The sequence below is a fragment of the Lagopus muta genome, chromosome 1, assembly GCF_023343835.1.
Source record: "Lagopus muta isolate bLagMut1 chromosome 1, bLagMut1 primary, whole genome shotgun sequence".
NCBI lineage: Eukaryota > Metazoa > Chordata > Aves > Galliformes > Phasianidae > Lagopus > Lagopus muta.
Window position 1 is genome coordinate 43,360,409 of NC_064433.1, and position 17,434 is coordinate 43,377,842.

Sequence of the window (17,434 nt, forward strand, 5' to 3'; positions counted from 1 at the left end):
AATATGAAGTATTGTTAGTTTTCTAAAAATAATGCTCAGAAAATTTGAAACCCAGAAGAAAATCAGATGCAAATACAGGAACTCATCAGCTATTTCTTTGAACTAGATAACAAACAAAGATGGCAACACCTTGTTTCGGTGTAATTGTTTTCATGATTCATTATAATTTCCAATTACTTATAAATAAATGACAATATTAAGAGGACATATTCATATTCTAAAAAAGAAAGACCTATTAGTGATTTTTTTCTAAAGACAAAAGATTTTCAAATAATCTGCTTGTACTTTAGTTATTACCATGCCAAAGATGTTCACTCTCAGGGCTTAACCACAATTAAAGTTCTTTCACAGTATGTCATGCTAACAAAACAGAAAATAAAGACAAACACTGTGGAATTTGCCTGTATTGCATTATCCTTTAATATAAATGACATATATGTTTTACAAATTAGAGAGATTGGCTTTGGAGAATTAAGAGGCTGCAGAAGATTCTTTTAAGGTGACATTTTGATTGAGTATATGTTTAGCTTTGTAGATCGACAGTAGAAATGTGCAGCCTACCTTTGATGTGCTTGCTACCCACTAGAATGTGTTGTAGAATCCCAATTTGCAGAAAGCTTCAGATGATTCTCAAAAGATATTTCTACAAATGATATCCCAGCAATGTTCAACTAGGCCTTTCTGTTATTTCACTTCATTTTTTGCTATGCTTAGGATTTTGCTTTTATTCTAAATTTCACATATTCATCTGATGGGGAGCCTGCATATCTCTACTTGACAGTTAAGAACAGTGTTTAAAAAACAAAATCAGTAAAGGATGATGACAAATGTACAATGTAGAAGAAATGAACAGTGAACTGCTATTATTTTTGTTTTAGATATATACATGGATTGATACCAATGGCTAAAGCCTAATACCTTAGTCTGCAAAGTTGCTTCACTGAAAATCAAACTGCTCTTACGACTAAGGTGAAAGGGATTTGCCCTAGAGAAAATTAGTAATTGAGCTCCAGACATAGGTTATAGGTTTTGTGCTGCAGACTACTCATTATTTTGTTCACTAGGATTATGTTAGACTAATCCTGAATAGCATTGCTCTAAAAAAATGGCAAACTTAAAAGAACTATGTGTACAATATGAATTTATTTTTTTCCGAAAATAATGACATCAGCAACAATTTTATTTGCCTCTGCTAAATAGATACATTCAAAATTAGCTTAGTATTATAGTAATATTTTTAAACCTCCAGGGCTTGAAATAAATTTAAAGGAGGTAACTCTCTCCTTCTCAAGTTTCAAGATGACTTGAGAGTCCTTTTTTTCCTCTACTATTTTTCTTCAGTGGCTATAAAAATATGCTCAATCACTATCTTTTTTTTTTTTTTTTTTTTTTTTAAATCATAGTTTGACAAATATTTACTCCGAATCTCATATACAGTGGAATCTGAAAACCTGTAGGATTCAGCAAACCAAAAATTACCACAGAAAGCATGCTGGAAAAGAAGGCTGAAATAAGTCAGTTTAAAGCACAGACAGAAATCCTTTTTGATGGTATGTTTGATCTTGCACATCTGTAATGATTAATTTATTTTACATAATTGGATCATCTCCACTTTACGGTGAAGTTTCTGGTATTTGGCACTAACTGTTAGCAACAATTTTTTGAACAGGCCCATTACAACAGGTACTTTAGCTGAAATACAACCAAACCCCGCCTTTAGAAATCTATTTGTAGTTTCCGATCTGTACTGCAGAGCGTTCATGGATACATCGGAAAGCAGAGGGCTGGATTTCCCAGTATTGCACAGGGTTGCTGAAGAGGCTCACACCAGAATAAGTCGCCTTTTTGGTGTTGTAGCCAAGAGGGCAAAAGTCGTTGATGCCAATTGAAGCAATCTTGTTGTTATGAAGATAGACCACCTGAAAATTATAGAATTGCATAAGTGAAAAATTGAGGTGCTGTGGCAAATAACATAAATCATTTCATGTCAAATAGTATTGTGCAATATCATTCAGACTGAAAACACATCCACTTTTCCAGACAAATTAAAACAAACAAATTAAGATTCTTCTTACTTTTTGAAATACCTGTAATATATCAAACTAGAAATAATTTCTAGAAAAAGAGCATAAATTTTGCATGCTAATACAGTAGTAGCACTATCAATTGATCATACTGTAGCTGAAACAGGAGACAAATGTGAAATTATTAACGTAGTACTGTGGTTCAGAAGCATGTGCTGTATATAAAGAATGCATTCATTGTTGAATGGTTTCTGTTCAACCTTCACTCTCATGAGTGCAACTCTACAGGACACAGAGCCAAAGTAACTGCTGATAGTTGATGATTACTTTGCTCCAGAGTGACCATTTCCAATGAATTTTCTCAAGCTACATGAAGGCAGTGATTTCCATTTGGGAGTCTTCATTCTTTGGGAGCTTTCTCCCTGGACACCCTGGATGTTGTGTTGAGGAACATGGTTTAGTGAGAACTATTGGTGATAGGTGGATGGTTGGACTGGATGATCACGTAGGTCTTTTCCAACCTTGGTGATTATATGATTCCATGATTCCTTCCTCTAAAACCTGAGACCAAGTGGAGACAGATTTTAACTGGTTCCAAGAGGTCATATTTCTTGCTATTTAATCACACAGACCTCGAAACACTGCTGGTGTGAATTGTTCCTCTTTCACTTCCTGAAGGCATAGCTTTGTAGGATACCAAATGGAAGGTTTTTGAGAAACTTGAAATACATCACTGAGTTGAATAAAAAAATGAAAAGTTAACAAATGTTCTTAGAAAGCATAGTTTCTAAGTAAAAAAAAAAAAAAAGTAAAAAAAAAGTATATAAATAAATAAATAAGTACATAGATATCTCCGTATCTCCATATCTCCATATCTGTGTATCTTTAAGCACACAAAGATGCAAATTCATGCCTACAGATCTAGACAATTCCACTGCCAAAAAATACCCAACAGAATAAGAGTCCTATTGTTTACTACTTTTCTATGCCTATCCAGCGATGAGTGAAACTTTAATCAAGTTATCTTTCTCACAACTAAATGTTTTCATTCAAAATTGAATAACCATTCATATATCGTCTATAATCTTCCAAACGTTGTTATCTGAGGCAGTATGATAAACCTTACCTGGATGTATTTGTGTTCACCCAACCCACTAGGTACTCTGACAAGTTCATTGTTATTCAAATGAAGTTCTCTCAGGTGAGGTACATTGTTCAGAGAACCATTTTCAACAGAAGAAATACTGTTGAAGCTGAGACCCAATCTGGAGAAAAAAACAAACAAACAAACAAAAAAACACATGAAAAGAAACTAATGAAAACATTAAACTTACCTACATAATCATCTTTCTTGGGGTGATTACTTCTACAAACTACTACAGTAGAAAAGACTACGTTTATGCATAAGGTTCAGAGTCACCAATGATAACTAGTTTAGATAAATGTATTAAAATGACTGATATCTGGTGTGAGCTATCATACTTACAAGTATCATGACTTCACTTAATTTGTCCACAGTTCTGCATACGTTTCTAAATTGTGTATATGCCTGATTGCACTGTAAATACATACCGTGTATCCACATAGGTACCAGCCTTTCTTTAAAAGTTTCTCAAACGACATTAGGATTACTAACTGTAACTTTATTTGTCAAACTAGACCCACAATGACTAGAGCTGTTAATTTTAAATCTTCACCACATCCTTCTAAAGTACACATGTAGTTGGAGCCATGTTGCAAACTGTAAACAGGAGCTGAGTCATGCAGTGATCTTCTCAGCAGAACACAGAAATGGGATGTTACACATTTATTCTGGGTTCCAGACCAGAACTTAGCCACAAAGTCATCCTTCCCAATTTATACATCCACATTCAGGGTTTATTAACATAGTTTATGTGGTCCAGTTAGGAAAATGTGAAAGAGTCTCTCCTAAGTTTCAAGGCTCTGTGTTGCAGTACGGAATTCAGTGGTAATTCCGCAGTTGTTATGAGTAGGCACTCTGTCCTTTGTTAACACTTTGTTAACTGTTGTTTGAACTCTAAGTTAGAAGTTACGCTTAAAAATGGAATAAGAAAGGATTACTGTAGAAAGTACAAACTGATTAAAAGAGTTAGGAAAGAACAGGATCTTCCCTCTTCCAGTGGGAACAAATGAGAAGAGGTTTGAAAATGCCTGTTGTTTACTGTGCTGGCAAAATCTATTTCCTTTTATATTAATGAACTGATAACATAGTGTTTTAGCTGATACAGTCATGACATAGTTGAATAGCATAACCAAACCATAGCTAAACATAGAGGTAGTTCTCTGATCGTTTTTACTTTGTTTTGTCTGCAATAGCCGACTCTTTTGTTACATGCACTTTAACAAACATTCTTATTCAGGACTCAAGTAACCACAGGTTACAGAACTGTGAAGCAATTATTGCTACTGATAGCAGCTTCCTATAAATCTTTCAGGCAAATGATAGATAAAACTTTAGGGAAAAAAAAAAAGGGCAGCTAGATTTTCTTCAGTAAACTTTAATCAGATCTAGAGACTTTAGTAGTAGCAGTTGTGTATGCACATATATATAAACGCATATATTCCTCTGCAAACCTCCTTCCTGCATGAAACCAGCAAAGTCTTTGTTCCATTTACATTCCTAAGACTTTTTTTTTTTCACTGCAGCATTATATGAAAAGTTTTGAAAGACTTTCTCGCAGGTCAACTATCTGTTAAGGACAGCTATCAGACTGTTGAGCACTGTTGCTACAATCCAGGAGGGTTAACCGACCTCATACTGATGTTCCTGATGTCTTACCCATACAAATAAAAACTATTTTTGGGTAGTTTATTTCTGTGGAACTGCAGGAGGATGCATATTGCCCCTTAGATTTATCACATATGCTGTCCTGTAACACCCTCCTTTCTAAGTGTCTGCTGTGTTATACCCAGCACCCTCCTTTTTCATCAGATCTTTACTTTGCTTTACTTTTCAGCTTTTCAAAAGATTTCTGACTGTGCTTATGTTGCTTGCTCAACCACAGGCCAGAGAGAACAATTTTATAAGTTGGTGCCCACTCTGCACAGCTCCACATTTCCAGACCACAAGAGATTATTTTGCTTCAGTGCAACCGCAATGGAAGCAGGCCAGGGTTAGATATTTTGAGTGGTCCACTAGCACTTGCTGCATCTAATTTATGACTTAAGAAGGAATTCCAACAATATTAACCATGTAATGTTGTCTGCAGTGTTTTCCAGAGATTAACTTCAAAAAGCAGAAAAACAGCATCATCTGCAGGACAACACATTTCCAAACAGTAGTAATTAAGAACTTGGTAAGTAAGTAGTAGTTGAGAACTGAGTAATTAAGAACTTGGTGGTCTTTTTTTCCTTTTTTTTTTTTTTCCCTAAAGTTTTATCTATCGTTTGCCTGAAGGATTTATACGAAGCTTCTATCAGTAGCAATAATTGCTTCACAGTTCTGTAACCCATAATTATAGAATTTTTATTTTGTTCATGACATCCAGGAAAAAACTTATTTTAAGCAAGGATGAATATTTAATCAAACATGAACATCAAACATGTCTTGTTTTACAAGCTTTAGAAAGCTGCTGTGAGACTCATCACTTGGGACTGCCAGATTCAAAACATGTGAATGTGTGTTAATTATGTCACTGCGCTAAACTGTACTCCAAGGTACTAAAAATTAGTAAATTTAAATCCTTTTGCTGAACAGTCTTTGTTAGATTTCTGTGGGTTTTGTTTTTTTTTTTTTTTTTTTTTTTTTCGCTTTCATTATGACATTCTGAATGTTTAACATGTAGATCTAGGAATAAGATACAATAATCTGTGTAGTAGTCAATTATGTTTCTATTTTCATAAGAGTTCTAAAATATAACAGTATTCATGTGAAAAAAACTGGCATACATTGTTCATAACTGAAGATAGTTGGAGAGGGTGCTCAGAAATAAAAAAGTTTTTTGCATTGTTATTTCAGCGTGCAAGTCTTAGGAGCTTCTTCCTTCTAAGTTACTTAAAGCTTCAATGATGATAATGCTGAGAAGCCCAGAATTATGTTTTTAATTGCTCTGTAATGGTTACAATTTCAATTAATATTTACATGTGAAAAGAAAAAATTAAACACTTACTTAGCCAAGTTGGTGAGTCCAGACAGACTTTCCGCATCAATTTTGCTGATTTTGTTGCCATCAAGGTGAAGTTCAGTAAGGGATGGAGGAAGACCTGAGACAGAGAACGTAATCAATTTACTTTTGATAAAACTGTATTATTTTGTGCTTGTTTCTTTGTTTTGGGTAGGGGAAAAGGAGGGGAGGTTGTGTTAAAGATTTTTGCCAGATATGACCAAGATTAGTTCCATGAATGAATAGGACAATTCACAGTCAGGTAAACTGAAAACAGCTAGTAAGAATTTATTTGCCATTAAATAAAATCAATCTCATAAGGTCATTAAAAAAAGCAGTTAATTCTTAAGAAATACCTAAATGAAGTTCTTCATTGATATTCTAGCCTTTGCAATTACATAAATGGAACATATATAATTGTGCTACATGTGAGTAGTCTGGCTAAAACGAAGTCTGACATTCTTGTATATAAATAACAGCAGCAGGAAATGACATTATAACGATGAGAAAAAATAGTTTTATTGTATTTTAAATGGGATACAAACTAGTTTGTAAATTCTATTTATCAGGAAAATAAACTGGAACCAAATATTTTAACTATCTTAGCTCCCTCAAAGAAACAGGCAAAACAGGAAACGTGGCAAGAAAGAAATAACAACTAGTATTAAACTTTCAAAAAAGTAGAGCTACTTCAAAACATTTTGCTGGCTGAAGTACGAATAAATTGAATATAATTTCCTCTGCATTGGAACCATTCTCTAGTTCTTTTCTTTTTTAAAAGCTTATACCAAAGTTGTTTTTACTTTGCAGTGATTTACAATGAAATACTTTAAAAATGGCAAATATTTCTGTTTTGCATAGGAATGATCTTTTGGCTTCAACTCTTTGGGTTCATGGATGGCTGATTTTATGCTTGTAGAGCTTCACTTAATTCTGCATGGGTTTACATCCGTACAACGTTGACCAGGTTCACAAACGAGGCTTAGAGGAAGTAAACATTCTTCCACTTTATATTTCAACTATGTGACAAGGAGAGCAAAGTAACATAAAATGCCTTACTTTGTAAAGTATACCTCTTCTGGAGCTTGTCATAAGGGAAAAACAAATTTTTCCAAACCAGTTAAAGCCAACAGACTACAGAACGAAATCTGTGTGTGTGTGTTTTTGTTTGGTGTTCAGGCTTTTTTTTTTCTTTATCCAATAGTCAGCTAGTGGATATTCTACAAACTAACTCAAGATGCTTCTCTACTCACTTTTTAAGTTTCTCTAGCTGACTAGAAGTTGCTGTCTTACACTTGTGTAAATCTGTCAAATAATTAACAAAATTCTTACCTTTAGGGATGCTAGTAATGTTGGTATCTGCGATACGGATATAAGAAAGCCTCTTCATCCCTTGAAAAGCTCCATTTTCAATTCCTGAGCTCTTGAGTGGATTGGTGCCCAGTTCTGTTGACAAAAGATATTCAGTGAGCTATACTGCACTGTATGTATCAATATACATTGAACTTTATGTCACTATCAGATGAAAGCTAATTTAGAAGTATAATTTAATAACACATTTTGTGGCTTTCCACATAAAATTACTGAGAGGACTAAATGCTTCTTGAAAAAATATGCAATACGCTGGATTGATTTCATTACAGATCATCATGCTCATACCTAAGACAATCACTTGATTCAGTCCGTTAAAAACTGCTTTCCTCAACTTGGAGATCTCATTTTCATGAGCACGTATCTCCTGAAGAGACTTGGGCATGTTTTCTGGAAGTTCCTTCAAATTATTCTTGGATAGGTACAGTCTTTCCAGTTTCTTCAGAGGAGCAAAAGCTGCTGGACTTATTTTGCTGATTTTGTTGTTAACAAGGATCAATGCCTGTGGAGTAATAATTACAGAGATCTCAGATGACCACTGGGAAAATTATTTAAAGAATGAAGCACTTAAAAATATTTTTTCTTTTCTAGGTTTTTTATAAGGTCATTTGATGGATAATCTAGTGAGCTGAAGAAAATACAGTGCAGTACTGAAATAAATAGACTAATGACTTATGAAACAGAGAAAGATAAGCAAGACCTACATAATAACTACAAATGGTAATTCACTGCTGAGTTATATGCAGCTTCTCTTAATATCCAGAAGAATTATAATTTATATTCACAACTAAGCATAGTCCTTCTGTTTGAAATCTGTGAAGAGTAAGTCATGCATGTATAATTAACATCAGTATTATTTGTTCTTTTTTTCCTGACTAGATAGGAAGTAAAGTAGTAGTTTTGTTTAATCAAATACACTTCTATCTTCTCCATCATTGCACAACCATCCTGTCCAACTTTTCCTGAACAGAAAACTCTATGACTTAGCCAAGGAACAGTCTGGCTTAATAAAAATATACACACACTTTCTTGTTCTTCTTATGGATTGAATTTATTAAGTTTGTCTGCTAATAGTCTCATTTTTGTAGAAATAAAACTAGAACAAATTATATTTTGTAGAAATATAATTTGTTTCTTTGTTTTTAGCATAACATAGTATCAAAGAGGAACAATTCGAAGTGTCATACTCTAAGAACTTCATTGAGTCAACCACATGTATTCTGTTTTCTATGTTAGAATCTAATTTAGTTCTCATGGCAATTGTGCTATCTAGATTCAGGATAAATCTAAGCAAATTGCAAATGAACTCTTTGTACGTTTCGGGAAGAGGTAGTCTCCACATGCCTCTGAAATGTGACTTTCCTGTTAGCTCATATTGATTAACCATCCATGAATAAAAAGAAGACCCATTACTGTCAGAAGAGTACTACAAGCTAATGGAAAGGTTTTCAGATTTGACATATATGAGAATTAATCTCATAATTGCCTAATTATCAAACTTACAGTTTTGCACATTTCTGCAGTGAATTAGATAGATATAGAATGTACTGTATTGATATGGATAACATTGTCTATTTATATGTATTACTTGAGTGAAGATACAGAACATCTTTGTTCACTAACTCCATTACGTCATTTTTCACAAACAAAAGTAAAGTGTTGCTGATATACACAATCAAAAAAATAATTGTTTATTATATATATTATTATAGTTAATATCCAGTGTATTTCAAGATATTTTTAATATTTTCAGGGTTGAACATGCATATTTTTTCTTGGAGGAAAATAGAGCATTTAGCTCTTCCCATAATAAGTAAGTACTAAATCACTGTGTCTGGACTACCTATCTAGAAAACTGAGTGGTAAGAAGATAGTTTAAAATCGTATTTGACATGTCTGTTTTTCCTAAAGGAGCTCATCCTGAGCAAAGCAAGCATTGTGATCTGTATATGGTTTCACTGAGTATGCGTAAAGTTGAGCAGATCTGGTTTTAATTTTGTATGCTAGCTATCAATACCACATTTGCAAAAGGAGGTAGAAAAGGTCACTCACAGTTCAGAGAAGTATTTCACTAACAATAAGTCTCTCCCAAAGTAAATATACTGGTCAGTGGAAGCTACGGCCACAGCTCTCTCTTATTTCGGATTGCTATAAGAACTGCTATGAGAATAGTTTTTGTGTCCTAAGGGAAAACTGCCAGAATTTGGAAGCAGATGCAGTTTCTCTCCTTAGAGTACTTAATCTACCTGCACAGTGTTAGGACATGAGAAACATTCAGTTATTAAGGGGGATATAGCTTAAATTATTCTGTTTAGTCTCTTTCACTGCTTTAATCGTAATGACAGAAAAACTGAATGTGCTACTACTAATTACAGTCCTTTTGGTTGATTTTAACAGTTTTCTGTAGATATCTAAAGCAATATTAAGTGAGTGTCGACACATGAGCATGTGAAATTTTTAACCTATATTTGCTTTTTACCACTTGGTCATCTATTTCAGCTAAACATTTGCTTTATCTTTTAATAATTGTATCTACTTTCAGTTTCTTTTTTTTTAACTTTTCAATAAAAATATCTGTGGTTTGATTATCAAAGCTGGTGTTCTGATGTGAAATATTTCTCACCAAAAATAGATGGGTATACATTCAGCTCACCCTGTAATGTAAATATCCTGTGAGTAGTTAATGTTCAGAGAACAGCTAAAGCTCTTGTGAGGACTGCTTGTTCTGATCAAAAACATCTTGAGGAAACACACAGAAGAGTTGTTTTATTCAAAGATTCAGAATATCTATCTCACTTAGAAATGATATCTATCAAAAAGTATGCTTAGAAATGCTTTCACAGTGGGAACATACAGATTGGTGGTATAAGTTGGAAAAGTATCACGACCCTGTAGTTTTCAACTTTTTTTGCACCAGAACATCAGTTCTCACTTGCATCCTGCTGTGTGAGTCCCACTATTTTGAAGCTACATTATTTCTCACACTGCTGTGCAGCTTTAAAGAAGTAAAAACAAGCCCACACATCAGAATTTGAAAGGAGTTTTACTGTCTCCCAGAGCAACAGCAAATGATGAGGATAACACACCAGCAGAGCACCTGGCCAGCTGTACCCATGGGTTTCTTTCCCACTTCACAATAACTCTATTATACGCAAGACTTAGAGAAAGAAGTTATTAGCTTTGGAGCACTGCTGTTTATTTTCCTCAGAATGTGCCCCGTATGGTTTGCGTGTAACAAAAGTTAAAACAAAACACAATAAAATTAAATGAAAAACTCCGGGGAATTTAGAGGTCATTGAAAACAGGAACTAGAGGAGAAAAGCTGAGGGAAAACATCTGCAGGCTGTTCTAGTGAGGAAGGGATGTTAGGCAAAAAAAATGCCACATGGACTATTTCCTGAATATAGCCCAGATGGCATGGTGGGACATGATATGCATTTTGCAAAGGGACAGCTCCATCTACTAATTTTGTGCAGGGCGAAATAATGCTCAGAGGGAAAAATGAGGGTCAATCTGAAAGCATTGAAAGTGCTTGACCTGTAAGCAATTGCATTGCTGCTTGTATGAAATGATCTAGCAGACTGAAGAATCCTGACAGCTTAGGATGATACTTGAAGTCAGGCACAGGAATATTTTTTTTTCAAAAATCGCTCTTCCTTTGTTTGGTGGAGGGACTACAGATATTTCTTTCAATACATATATAAACAAGTCAACAATACTGAAGCATATCACCAATCCACATAGAAAAAGCTTTAAGCATGCGCATGTGTAAACATCACTTGATATGGATATTGAGGTCCTTAGCCATAGGCAGGAAAAGAAGTGAGAAAGAAAGAGAAGGAGGCACAAATATATGAATCGTTAAAGACACTGTATGTTTGAGATCAGAGGGCACACAGCAATTTTTTATGAATATGAGAAAAAGTAGCTTCTCTTGTTCTGAGATAAAGGCTTTTTCTATTGTTATACACAATATGATATGTATATCATAGATCCTATGGCTCTTATGCAGTTCCTGCAAGGTCAGCAGGCTGTGTTAGTTTTATTATTGTATATTGCTCCACAGTAATACCTATGGACCATTGCATCATGGTCAGCGTTTTAAGCAGTGTTCAGAGAGAGAGGGAAAAAAAAAAAAACAAAAAAAAAACCCGACAAGTTGTGCTCCAAAGATAGGTTAATTTTTACTGACACACCTCTTATATTAGTGTAGTAACAAAAACTCTATTTAAAATAAATAAAAGCGGAAAAGGATTGTATGATATGAATAGATGCTGGCTCCTCCATTAGAGTCTGTCCATTTACCTCCTCCTGGCCTGGTTTGTGCTTCAAATATTCATTCTCTGAACAAAACCAGGGATTCACAGTCAGGCAGAGTTTGGAACACTTGCTGGCATGCTTTTGTCAAAAAACAAACTGTAGAGTGAGCATGTGGCCATTATATAGGAACTGGCTTAGTTCTTGGGATTACCAAAACTTGAGGTTTCTACCCTGGCCAGGGGTGAAGAGTGGTGCATTATATTTTTTGGTGTCATTTCATTATGTGAGAACCTCAAGGTTCTGTGGGGTTTCCACCCTTACGTCTCTCCTTTTTAGTTTAGAAGAGTTTGAACTAAGAGCCTTGCCAAAATCTGAAATGAACTGTAGAACAATCAGCAAATTGTTATCAACCCTATTACGTGCTGATACATCTGGTTTGCCAGCTGGGTATGGAGCTCTTACCTAACATCAAATCTTTAATGATGCATGCGGCCTTCAGGGTTTAAACTAAAAAATCAATCTGCTGACCCGATGGAATTTCTTTAATTTCCTGGGTTATGTATTTTATTATTACCTGTTGTTTTATTGTAGTGCTGCTAGGAACAGTAATGCCTTAAGAACTGTAAGCTCAGGAGTCAGCATTCAAATAAAAATATTAATAAATTTGGTCATTTTTGTTTGCCTGATGGTTTCAGTTGTTAACTCATAGTTGTATGCTGGACTACTTGTATATAGTCAAGCTTTTCTGCCAAATATTAAGTGTGAGCGTGCACATATAGGGGAAACAAACTAACAAAAACAAAACCAAAAAAACCCTTTCTATTTCCTTTTCTGTGTCTTACTGGAAGACAGAATTTTACAAAATTAGTATGTATTTTAAAAATCATACAGATTGGTAAACTTGAAGGAACCAAGAGGCCCTGAATCCAAGGAGGTCTCTGAACAGAAAACAAGATGTTTTGTCTGATGAGGAACATATAGTTTTAATGCAGAGAAAAGATAATGTTTTTAAAAAAGCACGGTGGTGTAATGATTTTCTTAGGGTTCTTAGATTAGAACTTAAATTCTTTGATAAGCTTCAGTAAAGTGGATCAAGCTGCCATAGATAGGAAAGGCAAGGAATAAGGGATGGCATGGAAAGGAGAGGGAAAAGATGGACAAACTGTGAAGAAGGAGATGTCAAGGCACTGAAACAAACCTGTCAGTATAGAGGAAAGAAAACTATGGAAAGCAGTTGATCCCATCCACAGCACCTTGTTGGGTGGGTAATCTCACCTAGCCAAAGCTCCTACTGTAGCTGTAGTTTGCACCGAGTTTGAGCTGTCGCTGGGAAGTATTGTGTAACGTGATTTGCACAGATGACCAGAGAACAGCTGGTTCTGTGTTTTATTGCTCCAGTAAAAATAATCCTAATGTTCTGGCATTCTAAAGAACATTTTGACACTACTGTTGTCTACTGGGGCAAGCATTTAGGTCCTTCACTTTATCATAATTTACTTGTTTATTTACTTTATTGCTGTGTTCTTTTAAAATCCTTTTTTTTTTTTTTTAGTTCAGCATTCTGAAACTCTCCAAATTTTTGAAGATCTAAAAGTATTTTTTCCTGCTGTTGTTATGCTCACACAAAAAGATCTTTCTCCCCTGCACATTAAAAAATTATCTCTCATGCATGTTATGTGTTGCACATTGCTTGTTTCTGTGGAATATCTCATTCTGCGTTCTGCACAATGCAAAAGAGAGTCTGAGAAATGGAATCTCTCTAAGGAAGTGCTGTAGTTCTTCAGAAGGATTAACATCTTCTTTCTCTGAATATTTGTCAGGGACCCACTAGAGTTAAAGAATCATTTGGACAGTGCTCACAGAAATTTGTCTTGAACTTGAGATATTCCATGATTCTAAGAAGCTCTTAGCTGGAGAGGAGGGAAGTGTCTCTCCATCCTATTATCTACTAAGTGATAGTGGGAATTGAATTCAGAAGTAGAACTTGGGCAGAGATTTCTGCCTATTGTTTACAGTAAGCTAGTGGTCACTGTACAGCCTTCAATCTCTGATTCAAAGAGCAGCATGTTTACTTAATTTCTCCTTTGATAATGTCTGTGAAAAAGAAACTGAAGCAGTAATAATTCATCCAAAATCTGTGTTCTTTCACTAATATTTTTATCTGTCAGGAAATTTTCTATATCCCTGGAAGGTGTTCTTAGACTTATTGTCAGTTGTTTTAGGCCTTTGTCCTTCCATAGGGAGCCCTCTTCTGATATAAGTAAATAAACAAAAATTGAGGGCATAAAACATTTTTCGTGCAAAAAAATTTTTTTTCCATAAAATGTTGCTACAAAGAGTATTTCAGTTTATTAGCCCATACATTTAACACTGATAATCACTTATTGTGGATATGGTTGTAAATATAAGTCCCTAGCACAGATCTTCTCTATGCAAGTCTTCTATTGTAAATGAAGATCGGTTGGGCTCTGTTGTCTGCTTTGCATACAACATGATGGACATGGTCCATCAACTTAAACTAAGCAATGTTCCATTGGATTTCAGCCCAAAATTGTATTCACCTTCCTTTACTGTACTAACACTATGCCTTTGAAAAATTCCTGTTGCAAAAGCATGCAGTTACTTTTATTTGTGCAATCTTACGCTGATCTCACACACAGTTGTTTCTATTACTTCTTTTCCAAAGTGCCAGGTATTATGCTGGTTTGTTTTGGCTTTGCCACACAGCATGCAACTCCATGTGCTGTTTTTCTAAACTCCTCCTTCAGCTTACTCATGTAGTATTTCAGATTTTTTTTAAACGCCCGTGGGGTCAAAATACTGTACTTTCTCCAGGAGTTTTAGTTTGCCTGGAAAATTCTGATAGCTGTGTAAAAAGATTTCTTCTTCCTTTTCCAACACCATTTCTAAATGTTTTGTGACAAGATTAAATCATAAGCAAATAATTTACATAGAAAAAGACAATTTTCTGAAACTGCAAAATGTTGTTCTTGGCCCTAAAAAAAAATCTTTTAAGGCTTTTTTTTTTTCATTATTGTCCTGAGACCTCCAATTAAAGTCTATCTCATGTTTCGTTTTTATAGTATGGAGTCTCATTCAGTTTTTTAAGAACAACTTTGACAGCTCGGTCACATTTTTCTGGATCAATTGAAAACTGTAAAAATATCAGGTATAGCATCACCTTTTACTTTTTGTGTGTCCTCCTTTGCAGGCATATATTATTTGCATTTAAATATTTCCTTAATTGAAACCTTTTCTACTTGTTTGCCAAATTCCCCAGCTGCAAATTTGCTCTTTGACCTTCTCACGAAATTTCTTTTTTTTTTACACAGAACATCTTTGTAGTTATTAAGTCCTCTTTTTCTTCCATTTAAGAGCTTAATCAGTTACTTTTGTACTGAAAGAGAAGACGTGGACAAGATAAAGGGATCCCTTTTCTTCTTTTATATTAGCACAAACTGAACTGCAATTTGATTTGTTCATGAAAACCGCTTCCAAAACTATTATACCTATGGTAGGTGATGTCTATAGGAATTAGATATGAATTTAAATGGTTTGTTCAAAGGAGTAAACTTGATATGCTTTTTTTTTCTTCATCAAGATGTGTATGAATTGGGATTACAGAGAATTGTTCTTTAAATGCTTATGCTAAGTGATAATTTCATGCAAAAGACTGTGCAGTTTCTGTTTATTTCAGATTTTGTAACAGTAAGAGCGATAATTTGTGCAATTATTTCTGGTTTAGTAGAGTCTTAAAAGGTTTCATATTTTGGTAGAAGTCCAGAAACTTTTGAACATCACACTGGCAAGTGTAAGGCTATCACGTCTGTGATGCGTATCTGAGAATATGATTTTAAAAGTTTATATGTGAGATATATACATGTACATCACACACATGCACACACATATCCTTAACACAAAAACGGACCTTTGTCAATAGCAAAACTTTTGAGATATGCTTATCTAAAGGCAATATTCCCCTTTCACTATTACTTTGAAAAATATTGTAAGTGGAGGGATGAGAATCATTCCCACAACTTTCACAAAGAGAAAAATGATGCCTGCCAAGTATAGAGGTAGTGCTTAGTTGCATAAATGTACATGAGTAAATCATTATTTTGGGGAGGAGATTGAAGAATCCTTTTCCCTTACTGAGAAAATCTAAGAAAATCAGTTTTGTAGGTCATTTAGTAAAACCTATGTTACTGTTGTCTTTATTGTTTGTTTTCCACTGGTCCCTAAACATGCCTGGATACTTTTGAGACTAGGGTAAAGAAATAATGTCTTTCCTGAAGTGTCACCTATTTAATTCAATATTAAATTCTATCTGCTTTAATAAGGGAAAGAAAAATATCCATTGAATTAAAGTCAGCAAGATGACATCACTCACAACAGCTTAACTCACAGCACAAGGTATAATGAAGACCTGAGCTGTGTGCCAAGTAGGAAGATACTATCGGTGCCAGTGCTTTTCATATGCAATACCATTTAATGCAGTGTTGTGAGGAAGGATTGGAAAAGACTAGTTGCACTGAAGAGGTTTCTTTGTTTTTTTTTGTTTCAACATCCAGTAGATGATCTTCACTGAAAAAAACAGGACACTTCTCCAAGGTGGATGAGAACCAAAACAAGCAGGAAGGAAGTAGAGTGTCAAATCTGTTTAGTAGCAAAGCACAAGAATTGGCAAAAAAAAAATTGGGGGGCATAAATCATCTCATTCGAGGTCAGATGTAGACACCTATGCAGCAGTTGCTAAAATTATGTAAGAACTGCATCATGATCTACTCATGCAACTCCCTCCATTACAGTCAGACAGTCACTGTATCCCTAGCAATTGTTCATAGCTGCTCAGAGAAATTTAAGAGAGAAAAAAGCGCTTATTTGGGTGATAGCAAAGGGAAAGCAGTCAGTAGTGCTGGAAGAGTAGTGTTGTCAGATGTAGATGGATAAGGGTAGAATTTTACTAATAGGCAATTATTGGCAAAACCATAATTTCATTGCAGTGCAGCAGGCAGAATTTTGGCTTGAAAGGATCCCTGAGCTAAAATTAGAAAAGAAAAACTGATGACACAGAGAGTATATAGAGCACTTCATGAGCTCAGGGGCAGGAGGGGAAGGAATATAGTAATGAGTGAGTGATGTGTGAGGGTTGAGAAGTAGCTTTTTTTTAACTAGAAATAATTAAACCACTTTGCCAAAGGAAATAAAAGGTGAGAGAAATTGTGATGGAGAACAGGAGCTGAATGGAAGGCAGACAATTACAAAGAGATGAAAATTAATGAAGATCTTTAGTGGCACGAGGAAAGGAATTAGAATGAGAATTTATAGACCGGGACGATGGAGGAAGAACACAGAGTATTTAATCAATTTTCCTTAAAAACATGGGTATGAGGCCCAAATCACCTTTTCTGTCTAATTTGTATGTGTGTGTGTTAGTTCAGCCATATATACACTTACATGAAGATTCTTCAAATTCTTGAAATCTCCTTCTTTAATTTCAGTGATTTTGTTGTTCTGTAAATCCAGCAGAGTTGTGTCAGGGGGAAGGTCTTTTGGCACTCTTTCCAGACCTAGGATCAGTGAAAAAACAAAACAAAACAATTGACTTAAAATAATTTTCAAACAGCAATCAGTACTTTCCTTAGTTACATTTAC

General features: G+C 34.8%; 1 protein-coding gene across 1 annotated transcript in view; it reads right to left on the reverse strand.

Moving 5' to 3' along the window:
* Positions 1-393: 393 nt before the first annotated feature.
* Positions 394-17,434, reverse strand: part of DCN (decorin) — a 39,221-nt gene continuing 22,180 nt past the window's right edge. The window contains exons 3-8 of the mRNA XM_048934654.1: positions 17,237-17,349; positions 7,808-8,021; positions 7,481-7,594; positions 6,155-6,248; positions 3,151-3,289; positions 394-1,919 (exon numbers count right to left, since the gene is read on the reverse strand). Of these exons, the coding sequence (XP_048790611.1) occupies positions 1,725-1,919; positions 3,151-3,289; positions 6,155-6,248; positions 7,481-7,594; positions 7,808-8,021; positions 17,237-17,349 (869 nt within the window). The 3' untranslated portion in view covers positions 394-1,724. The remainder of the gene's footprint in view (positions 1,920-3,150; positions 3,290-6,154; positions 6,249-7,480; positions 7,595-7,807; positions 8,022-17,236; positions 17,350-17,434) is intronic.